We start from the raw sequence: 12,153 nt of genomic DNA on the forward strand, positions 1-12,153 counted from the left end.
CTTTAGGCATACAATTAACAGAACCCCTACACCTAGAAATAGGTGAGCACTGGGAGTTCACTCGTTTCCTGGTGGCTCCAAAAATGACTGAGGCTGTGATTTTAGGATTAGCCTGGTTGGATAAATGGAAGCCATTTATTTATTTATTTTATTGGATTTGTATACCGCCCTATTCCCGTAGGACTCAGGGCGGTTTACAGGGCAGTTAAAACCATGAATACAAAAAATTAAAAACAAATAAAACAATTAAATTAAATTCAAGCCCCAAGAATAAATCTAAAACCCATTTAAATTAACAATCCCACAGTCTGGACCAAACAGATCGAAGAGCCAAGTTTTCAGGTCCCGGCGAAATGAGCAAAGGTCGGGGGCAGTTCTAAGTTCTGTGGGTAGTTGGTTCCATAGGGCAGGCGCACCCACAGAGAACACCCTTCCCCTGGGAATAACCGGCCGGCATTCATTAACCGGCGGTACCCTGAGAAGGCCCTCCCTGTGGGGGCGCACAGGACGATGGGAAGATGATGCCAGCAGCAGGTGTTCCCTTAGACAGTCCGGACCCAAGCCATTTAGGGCTTTATAGGTCATTACCAGCACCTTGAATCTCACCCGGAGGGCAACCGGAAGCTAATGCAGCTCACGAAGAAGAGGTGTTACACGGGAGTATCGGGAAGCTCCCATCAAAACTCGCGCAGCTGAATTCTGCACCAGTTGTAGCCTTCGGGTGGTCCTCAAGGGCAGCCCCATGTAGAGGGCATTGCAGTAGTCTAACCGGGAGGTCACGAGCGCATGAGTGACTGTACGTAGAGCATCTGGGTCCAGATAGGGATGCAACTGGCGCACCAGGCGAATCTGGGCAAAAGCCCCCCTGGTCACGGCTCCTATATGATCTTCCAAACTGAGCCGTGAATCCAGGAGGATGCCCAAGTTGCGAGCCCTATCAACGGGGGGTAATATCTCATCCCCTATTGTTAATGATGGAGAAGGCTGCTCAGCCCGAGATGCCGGTATGAACAGCCACTCAGTCTTGTCAGGATTGAGACGAAGCCTGTTTCTCCCCATCCAAACCCGGACCGCCTCCAAGCAACGGGGCATCACGGTGAGGGCATCACTGGGTTGGGTCGGGGTGGAAAGAAAAAGTTGGGTATCATCAGCGTACTGGTGATACCCTACCCCGAAACCACAAATGAGCTCACCCAGCAGCTTCATGTAGATGTTGAACAGGAGGGGAGAGAGGACCAACACCTGAGGGACTCCACCAACGAGAGATCTCGGGGTGGACCTCTGTCCTCCCATCAACACCGACTGCGAGCGGCCCAGGAGGTAGGAGAACCACTGTAAAACGGTTCCTCCCACTCCCAGCCCCCTGAGACGCCGCAGTAGGATACCATATTCGATGGTATCAAAAGCTGCTGAGAGGTCTAATAGGACTAGGATAGAGGAACAACCCCTGTCCCGAGCCCGCCAGAGATCATTCACCAGTGCGACCAATGCCATCTCTGTGCTATGCCCAGGTCTGAAACCCGATTGGTATGGGTCGAGATAATCAGTTTCCTCCAGGAACAGAGGAAGCTGATGTGCTACCACACTCTCAACAACCTTCGCCAAAAAGCGAAGGTTGGAGACAGGACGATAGTTATTCAAAATCGCTGAGTCCAGGGTGGGCTTCTTGAGGAGGGGCCTCACCACTGCCTCTTTCAAGGCAGAAGAGAAAACACCCTTGCTCAAAGAAGCAGTTATTACTGCCTGGAACCAGCCTCGTGTCTTCTCCCGGGCTGCATAAACCAGCCATGAGGGGCACGGGTCCAATAAACAGGTGGTACAGCTCAGCCTCCTCATGATCCTGTCCACCTCATCGGGGGTCATAGGATCGAACTCAGTCCAGATAACACTTTCAAGACCACTCGAATCCTCCCTGTCAGATTCTGTCCAGTCAGAGTCCAAGCCGGCCCGAATCTGAGCAATTTTATCCGCAAGATGATGACTGAACTCCTCGGCCTGTCCCTGCAAGGGATCCTCCATTTATCTGGTGGGAGAAAGGAATGAGAACTGTGAGACTACCTATAGGGCCCAAGCCCCCCATTGATTCAACAGATGTTACAGGGAATTTCAGCCCGCCCAATGAGCAAGCGCACATGGCTGCCTAATGGCCACCAAGCGAGCCACTCAACCCCAGTGAGTATCGGGACCTAGCAGAGGCATTCAGTGAGAAAGAATGCAATACCTGCTTCCTCAGCGGCCCAATGATTATTCCACTGAACTGTTGCCAGGGGCCAAACGTCCATGACCAAGAATGTACGCTATGTCCCCCCTTGAAATGAGGAGACAGCGGTACGTGGATACAAACCTAGCAAGGGGATTCATTAAATGGGCCAAGTCTACTGTGGGAGCCCCTGTGCTTTTTAAAGAAAAGAAAGATGGATCTCTTCATTTATGTGTTGATTATAAAGGTTTGAACACAGTGAGTGTGGAAAATAAATCCCCCTCCCCCTCTTGAAGGACTTACTAACCCACCTGGCTAAGGGGAGTGTTTTCACTAAGTTAGACCTGAGAGAAGCATACTACCGGGTGAGAATAAAGGAGGGAGATGAGTGGAAAACTACCTTCAACTGCCCCTTGGGAAGCTACCAGTTCAAAGTCATGCCATTTGGACTGTAGGGGCCCCTAGCCATATTTATGCAGTTGATTAATGAGGTCCTACATGATCATTTATACAAAGGGGTTCTGGTGTATCTTGATGACATCCTGATATACAATACGAATATGACTGACCATATAAGCCTAGTGAGAGAAGTGTTAAAGAATATAAGCCTAGTGAGAGAAGTGTTAAAGAAATTATTGAATGCCAAGCTTTATGTCAAAATGTCAAAATGTGAATTTCACCAAACCTGATTAGATTATCTTGGCTATAGAATTTCCAGTGAGGTCACTGAAATGGAACCAGCCAAAGTGAAAGCTATAATTGAATGGAAACCCCCAAAGACTCGCAAACAGCTCCAGAGTTTTCTAGGTTTTGCCAACTTCTACCGTCAATTCATCCCCTCCTTTGCCAAGACTGCCCTGCCCCTTGCAGAACTACTAAAAACAGGCAAAGGAGGAAGGAAACCATGACCGGGCCAACCACTAGCATGGACTATGAGCTGCCAAACAGCTTTTGAGAATTTAAAAAGACTATTTGCTGCTGAACCAGTTTTAAAGGACCCCTGCCCAGGGGAGCCTTTGTAATTCAAGCTGACACTAGCGACACAGCAGTCGGAGCTGTATTACTGCAAAAGAATAAAAATGGGATCCTGCAACTCTGTGCCTAGACCTCTAAGAAATTTACTGAAAGTGAGAAGAGATGAGCAGTCTGGGAGAAGGAGGCCTTCGCAATTAGGTGGGCTCTATTAAACTGGCAACACTATCTAAAAGGGAACAAGGTGCCTTTTGAAGTATGGACAGATCACAAAAATCTAGAGGCACTGAAAACTCCCCGCAAATTGTCCCCAAATCAAGTGTGGTGGGCACAATATTTTAACCATTTCAACTTCACTCTAAAGTACATACCAGGAGGAAAAAACTTCCCAGCTCAGGGGTAGCGAACCTATGGCATGCGTCCTTGTGGGCATGCATGCCATTGCTGGGCTCCTCCCCTTCCCCACGCATGTGCAGTCCGGGAAAAGCTGTGAGAGCTGGGCAGGGCCAGGGAACCTATAAAAGGAGTTTGGCCAGGAGAATGAGTGAGCGGCCTTTGGAAGTGACCAGTGGTGGGTTTAAAATCATTTTAACAACTGGTTCTCTGCCTCGCCTTCCCTCCACTTTGGTCAGGCTGGGCTGCTCGGAGGGTCGACTAGGGAGAAGGCAGGAGGGTGGGGGTCATCAGGTCCCGGCTGGGGGAAGGCGAGGGGGTCTGTCTGGGGGGGAGGTGGGAGAGCCGGTACACCTCCACAGAGGAAAGCCCCCCCCCCACTGGCTGAGCCTCTCATCCACACAGTGATCACATAGGTTTGCATAGAAGGGGCACTGGGCAGGGGGACTGGGGGGGATTGGCAGGGGGGAATCAGAGCCATCTCCCTTCTGCAGTACAGCCCCATCGGCATGGGCGGAAAGGGCCCCAGGATGGCCAGAAAGGAGCCATCACCTGGTGTGGGCCCTGTCTACACGGTGGCTCTGACAGGGGCAACGGCTGCTGCTCTGAGCCTCTGGACCGGCCAACCAAACAGGGAAGCAGGAGGCGGCAACGGTGGTGATGCCTGCATCACCAAGCCCGGCCGGCCACAAATCTGGAAGCGGAGCTATGCCGACCATCCTTGCGCTGCTGGAGACAGCGGTGGGGGAAGGTGACTGTGGCACATGCCCTCCCCTCCCCACTGCCACCCCACATCATCCCGCATGCATGGCCCAAAGGCACACATGGGACAATGTATGGCAGCAGTGGCAAAGGGTGGCCACATGCCAGATCCTGCCTTCCACTGCCGCTGTCCCCACCAGTGCAAGGGTGGTCTGCAGAGCTTCGCTTCTGGATCTGCTACCTGACACTATCAGCCCCTACACACAGAGGCCAGCGAGCAGCATGCTGGCTGTCCTGCATAATGGCAGACTGGCCACAGAGCCCCATCAGCTTGGGCAGAAACAGCTCCCGGAGAGGCGGAATAAAGCCCTTGCCCAGCCTGGGTGCATCCACTCAACGGATCTGATGGGGGTGGCTTCCGACCGGTCAAATGAGCAGGGAAGCAAGAGGAGGTAGAGGGGCAGCCAGGAGTCTGGAGACACCTCAGCCACTCGCTAGCAGCCCGACGAGGCAGTGGATTCGTGCACCCGCTGCCCTTCCTGCTTCCCTGCCAGCCTGACTAGTCAGAGCAGCAGCAGAAGCCACCCCCCTGTCAGATCCGTCAAGTGGATGTGCCCAGGCCAGGCAACTTTCTTCCCGTGTCTTTCTTATTCTCAATTCCCAGTCCACTATGCAGGACAGCCACCATGCTGTTTGCTGGCCTTTGTGTGCAGGGGCTGATAGTGTCAGGCAGTACATCCAGAAGCAAAGCTCTGCCGACCATCCTCGCGCTAGTGGGGACGGCGGCGAGGGAAGACAGGATCTGGCATGTGGCCACCCTTTGCCGCTGCTGCCGTACATTATCCCATTTGCGCCTCCGGGCCATGCATGCGGGACAATGTGGGGTGGCAGCGGGGAGGGCGTGTGCCACAGTCACCTTCCCCCACCGCTGCCCCCACCAACACAAGGATGGTCGGCACAGCTTCACTTTCAGATCTGCAGCCAGCCGGGCTTTGCTATGCAGGCATCAACACCGCCGCTGCCTCCTGCTTCCCTGTGTGGTTGGCTGGTCAAGAGGTCAGAGCACGAGGAGGAGCAACAGCCACCGTCCCCGTCAGAGCCACCACGTAGATAGGGCCTGTACCAGGTGAGGGGTCCTTTACAGCCACCTGGGACCATTTCTGCCCAAGCTGACGTGGTGACATGATGCAGGAGGCTGTGGCTGCTGATGGACACCATCGGCCCCAAAGCACTCGGTGGCCTGTGTATGGGGGCCCCCCGGTGGTGTCAGGCAACAGCTGCTCCAGCCCCTGCCTTGCCTCTAGCTATTCCAGAGAATAGCTAGAAGAGATAAGAATGCCTTTTTAAATGAACAGTGTAAAGAAATAGAAGAAAACAACAGAATAGGAAGGAGCAGAGATCTATTCAAGAAAATTGGAGATATGAAGGGAACGTTCCATGCAAAGATGGGCATGGTAAAGGACCAAAATGGCAGGGACCTAACAGAGGCAGAAGAGATTAAGAAAAGGTGGCAAAAATACACAGAAGAACTATACAAGAACAAGCTTAACGTCCCTGATGGGGTGGTCACTGACCTCAAGCCAGACATCCTAGAAATGGGCCTAGGAAATCTGAGCAACAACAAAGACGATGCAGTAAAATTGCTATACTCAATTTGCCAGCAAATTTGGAAAACTCAACAGTTGCCACAGGATTGGAAAAGATCAGTTTACATTCCAATTCCAAAGAAACGCAAAGCCAAAGAATGTTCAAACTATTGTACCATTGCACTCATTTCACATGCTAGTAAAGTTATGCTAAAATCCTACAAGCTAGACTCCAGCAGTATGTGGATCAAGAACTACCAGAAGTACAGGAAGGATTTCGAAGAGACAAAAGAACTAGAAATCAAATTGCCAACATACGCTGGATCATGGAGAAAGCTAGGGAGTTCCAGAAAAAATCTACTTCTGCTTCATTGACTATGCTAAAGCATTTGACTGTGTGGATCACAACAAATTGTGGCAAGTTCTTAAAGAGATGGGAGTACCAGACCATCTTATTTGTCTCTTGAGAAACTTATATGCGGGTTAAGAAGCAACAGTGAGAACTGGACACAAAACCACTGATTGATTCAAAATTGGGAAAGGAGTCCAGCAAGGCTGTATACTGTCACCCTGCCTGTTTAACTAATATGCAGAGTACATCATGAGAAAGTCAGGGCTAGATGAATCAAAAGTTGGAATTAAGATTGCCGGGAGAAATATCAACAACCTGAGATATGCAGATGATACCACTCTAATGGCAGAAAGTGAAGAGGAACTAAAGAGCCTCTTGTGAGTGAAGAAGTGCAAAAGTTGGCTTGAAACCCAACATTAAGAAAACCAAGATCATGTCATTTGGCCCTCTTAGTTCCTGGCAAATAGATGGGGAAGAAATGGAGGTAGTGACAGATTTTATTTTCCTGGGCTCCAAATTACCACAGATGGGGACTAGGGCCAAGAAATTAAAAGATGCTTGCTCCTGGGAGGAGAGCTATGGCAAATCTAGACAGCATACTAAAAAGTAGAGACATCACCCTGCCAACAAAAGTGCGTATAGTCAAGGCCATGGTTTTCCCAGTTGCAATGTATGGCAGTGAAAACTGGACCATAAGAAAGGCTGAGCGCCAAAGAATTGAGGCCTATGAACTATGGTGCTGGAGAAGACGCTGTGAGTCCATTGGACTGAAGGTGATCAAACTGGTCAGTCCTAGAGGAGATCAACCCTGCTCTTTAGAAGGCCAGATCCTGAAGTTGAAACTCAAATACTTTGGCCACCTAATGAGAAGGAAAGACTCACTGGAGAAGAGCCTAATGCTGGGAAAGATTGAGGGCAATAGAAGAATGGGATGACAGAGAATGAGGTGGCAGGATGGAGTCACTGAAGCAGTAGGTTTGAGCATAAATAGACTTCAGAAGATGATAGAGGACAGGAAGGCCTGGAGGAACGTTGTCCATGGGGTTGCGAGGGGTCAGACACGACTTCGTAACTAACAACAACAACAAATCAGGGAATTAGATAGCTATCAGTTATCAGATTCCACTAGTATGGAATCTGAAGCTGGTCTTTTCTGAGTACTCCATGATATCATAGAGATATGTGCATTTTGATTTTTAGCCCTAAAACTCTTTACATCATCCATCTTGTTGGAGAAGATGTTGTCTTTAACCCTAAAAACTATCCAAGGTGAAGGACCTTAGCAGCTAGGCTTGGATTTATGAGGAAGTACCAGGTAAGAAAAAATGACCCATCTACTAGAGGTTAAATATAATTGCCATGACTTACAGACATATAAGGATTACTTTAGTCTGCTTCATTGTCTTCGTTATAGACACAATTTCAGAGAAAGATTGTATCTTTTCTGCAATAGATCATAACAGAAGAAAAATCAAGAGAGATACTTTCACTCAAGCATTTCTCAAAATGCATATGAAATCCATGAAAAATCTATGACCTACATCAGTTATGGTGAACCTTTTAGAGACTGAGTGCCCAAACCGCAACCCAAAACCCACTTGTGTATTGTCAGGTGGGCGTGGCCCATTGAGTGGGTGTGGCCCATTGGTTGGGCGTGGCTGTGGTGGTAAGTTCAATCAATCAATTCCAACTTTGCAACATCTTTTTTTCCCATTCTGTTCACTGAAATTAAGGTCTGTTTATACATTTAAAACCAAATTTTAAATTATTTTACTGTATGGTGCAGTAGTTAAGGCTCTAGGCTAGAAACCAGAAGACTACAAGCTCTAATCCCACCATAGGCAAAAAGGTGGCCTTAAGTCAGTCACTCTCTCTCAGTTATGGAACAAAGGCAATGGCAGACCACTTCTGAAATCTTATCAAGAAAACTGAATGGACTTGTTCACTAGTAGTCAGCACTCATTGAAAGAAACAACAACAAAAGGATTTATAGTTTATTTGGATTAACAAAATTTGCTAGAAGGCCTGTTCTATTCAATATTTGTCTGCAAGTTTAATTTCCCTAAAACAGGGGTCCCGAACCCTCAATCCGTGGACTAGTACTGGGCCATAGCAGGCCAGCAACCGATCCGCACAAACAAGCGAAGCCCATCCATGGGATGCAGGCGGCACAAAACCATGCACTCTCTGGTCCATGGAAAAATCTTTCTCTATGGAACCAGTCCTTGGTGCCCAAAAAGTTGGGGACCTCTGCCCTAAAAGATGAAGTATGGAATACTCTAACAATTTCCAAGACTTTGCTATGAAAACTGCAAGGGCTTGTTCAGCCAGTTATCTAGAATCAACATCAACTCAAATGTATATGAACTAATCTTCCAAGTAGCAGTGTTAACGATCATCTTATATTCTAGGAACAAATCAAAATTATCCCTTTATTTGACTGAAACATTAAACAAATCTAAGCAGATAAAGTATGTCATTATCTTATGAGTAGGGTTAGTTTAATATTTTGTATTTAAGGCAAGTAATAAGATAGCTTCATTATATGAAATAGAAAGGGATGTTAAATGGACAACCACTGAGGTTGGTGCTTTCTTAGTATCATCAGTGTTAGTGAGAGTGTGACTTTTCCCAATACAAGTGAAGGGCATGTTAAAACTTCACTTTTTTGTTGAAGGGCACTCTAACAGAAAAGAAATAGCTAAAAATAGGAAGCAAAATTTATTTTGAACCTATTGACAGCTAATTTAAAATCCATCCTGCATCACTATCAACCTGCAGTTAATGTGTTCAATACCTTTTTATACATCCGGATGTTTATTAAATTTCACACAGCATGCAATATATAACAATTATTTGATCATATACTTAAAAAAACCTGAGTCCTACATGGGATGGCCATTTCTATCCAAAGGATAAGAAAGCGGTCCAAAATTCAGAAGGCGAAACAGGTTGGAGTTTTTTTAATGTATTAATATGTTTTAAATGAAAGTCTCCACGAAGATGATCTTCTGAAAGTCCGACACATATTCAACAGGAAAAGTCCCATTTGAAGAAGCAAATATTGTACGTCTTTTAAGGCAATAAGTAGGATGCAACACAGACCTGACAAGCAGATATCCTGCTATGTATTGTATCAACCATTGCCCGGACCAATTCGGACCCCGCCCAGTCGCCGGCTAGAAATTCCGGGTCCGAAAACTTCGCAGCCTATCAGACAGAGCCACACCAGCACGGCACTACCCCGCCCTGCTGGGTTCGCGCGGTACCGGTTTCTCGCCTGGGGAGAAATTTATGGGAACAAGGAACAAATATACCTATGTACCCTCTTTCGCCCACCACGTAAATATCCGTTATTCGTTTTTCTATGGGCCTCCACGATTGAAACAGGCAGCCAGATAATCAATCTTAGCTACTCTTCCCCCTTAGCTCACCAGAAAAACGAGAAGGCAACAGCCCGGCTCGGGAAAGATGGCGGCGATTCTCATGGTCGAGGATGGCTATGCTCCGAGACAGAAACAGACGAGCGATTAAATCTCTTCCCCCGGACTCCGAAAAAATTCGCACAGCAGCAAGTCCTACCAACAGACGAAGGAGAAAACCGACCTCACTTGCACTTCCAAGCAGACCCATATATAACTTCCGAGTTTGAAGTGCAGTCGTGAGGGACGCTGGGTAATGTAGTTTTGTAGTTTTCTTCTGAAGCGATTGGTTTATATTCGGAGGAGTACCCTCTGTGGCCACCGACGGAAGTAATTTTGCGGGAGGAAGTTTGCAATTTTAACTCCTGAAAATTAGGTAAGTTTGTAAAGTTTGTTTTTAAGTTTCTTGATGCTTGGGATAACGAAGAGGGTGAGATTATTCTTTCAGCTGACAAAGAACACCTTTAAATCCTCTATTTTTTGTAAAATGAGGAGAATAGGACTAAGATAAATAGTTAATCTTTATTGTCATTTTTTACTGTGGGCACGAAGGCACACATTAAAAATGAAATTTAGTTGCTTTCAAAGTGTACACATAGATAACACACATTTAAACATACTATATACAACATATGTATAGACCTACACCCTTATATATAAGTAACATAAATATTAATCACTGTCCATCTTGAATACATAATGGAAGGAGGAAGCTTGAGAAGTCACAAGATTAATAGTGTATGGAACAAAACTATGACTGAATCTTGATTTCTGCTTTGGATACCATGGAGCCTCCTCCCAGAAGGTAAGGGAAAACAGGTTGTGAAGAGGATGGGTAGTGTCCCAGACAATCTTATGAACCCTGCTCAAGCAACACTTCTGTGCTATGTGCTGAATGGAAGGAAGGGAACTGCCAATAATCTTTTCAGCCATCCTCACCACTCTGCACCGCCTTTCTGTTTGAAGCACTGATGCTTCCAAATCAGACTGTGATGCTGTATGACGGTAGCAATCATCCCTCTGTAGAAAGTGGTAAGGACAGAGGAAGGAAGATGTGCTTTTCTTATGTGACGCAGAAAATGCAGACACTACTGTCCCCACTTCACTAGTGTCACTAGAAAATAAACAGAACTGGATAAAGGAGGAGAACGTAATTTTCTTATATTCAGAGGCCTATTTTGATTGCAAACACTCAGCATTGGGGATATGACTTAAATTGTCATTCTTTGTATATAATCAACTTCAGAATTTTTACTTCTATTACAAATGCACTCAATTTTGTCATTGTAAGACCTGTTTTAATTGATGGTAGCAAAGATATAATTATATATCTTAATATTAGATTTATTCTGGAAATTAAGGGCATATGATATCAGTATTGATTTTATCTCTTACTCCTCCTCGTCATCATTTTTTTCTATAGCTGCTGTACCAGCCACCATTTTTTAAACAAGTTTTATTAGTTTTTCAATTTACAACCTATATATTTAGAAAGCATCATGATCCCTGGGTAGTCATCAATTGAGTAACAGAGTTTTCAATACATAGTTCAGGTTACATTATCATAACATCCTTCTCTATTCCCCTCAACATTCAGTACAACATATTTAAACTAACAAATTTCTAGGAATAGCATGGTTAGAGAAGATTTTGTCAATCCAATTTCGATAAAGTATGTCAAATCCTGTTATTAAATTTTATCTAATTTTGATGTTAATTATAGTATCCAAGTAGAACCTTTAGCATCCCAAATAGTATTCACAACCCAAAGTTCCCTTATTACACCAAAGATTGTATTATCTAACATACACCCAATAGTTAAACAGCTAGCTTTTACCTAATAAACATTGTTTCATATCCTAATACATCACAAGTTACCAATCGAAGAGTCTATATTTATCAATCTACTTCTACCTATACATAACCAAAATTTTAACATCAGACATAGGATCCATAAGCCAAATTTCCATTATATCAATATATAAATTTATAATATTTGGAATAAGCTTAATAATATTTTCTATTTCTATTCCTAATAAGTCACTGATTACTAACAGAATGACCTATGATAATTCTCTAGAAATTCATTTTTTAAATCTAACTCTAAGTTTCTTTTTTTGCCAGTCGGGTTTAGGGCTTTAAATTGCCAAGTAGGTCTTCCTTTGCTCTCATGCATATTTGCACCAGAGGAGGCCATCCAACCATCAGCAATGTACAAAGGTTGAACCATTTATAGTCATTATATTGTTGCCATGTTGATTCCACTCTCTTTATTTGCTCTAGCATCTCTGTCTGCAATTCAGTTTGGATTCTTCTTCCACCTGGATTGATCTGTTTTGAGTAGAAAATCTTACCTAGTTTTATAGTTAGTAGTTGACTGTCCAAGCTTTCCACAGGTTGTCTTTGTTGGTCTTAGGCTTCCTCTATGTTGGCACCACTATTTTGCATGTAGGCTCTTTAGAGAGGGTCAAAAGTTGAGTATTAAGTTTTTCCCTTGTTTGTTGTTGGTCTTTAGGATTGTCTGTC

The 12,153-nt window shown here is 45.4% G+C and overlaps 1 protein-coding gene across 2 annotated transcripts in view; it reads right to left on the reverse strand.

The window, feature by feature from the left end:
* ERP44 (endoplasmic reticulum protein 44) overlaps positions 1 to 9,964 on the reverse strand; it is a 151,386-nt gene extending 141,422 nt beyond the window's left edge. Inside the window, exon 1 of one of the 2 annotated variants that reach the window (XM_083377139.1) lies at positions 9,640 to 9,964. In XM_083377139.1, coding sequence (XP_083233265.1) covers positions 9,640 to 9,693 — 54 coding nt within the window. In that variant the 5' untranslated portion in view covers positions 9,694 to 9,964. The remainder of the gene's footprint in view (positions 1 to 9,639) is intronic. The other variant, XM_083377140.1, reaches the window with a different exon arrangement.
* Between the last annotated feature and the right edge of the window lie 2,189 nt (positions 9,965 to 12,153).

Source organism: Vipera ursinii, assembly GCF_947247035.1.
Source record: "Vipera ursinii genome assembly, chromosome: Z".
Classification (NCBI taxonomy): Eukaryota; Metazoa; Chordata; class Lepidosauria; order Squamata; family Viperidae; genus Vipera; species Vipera ursinii.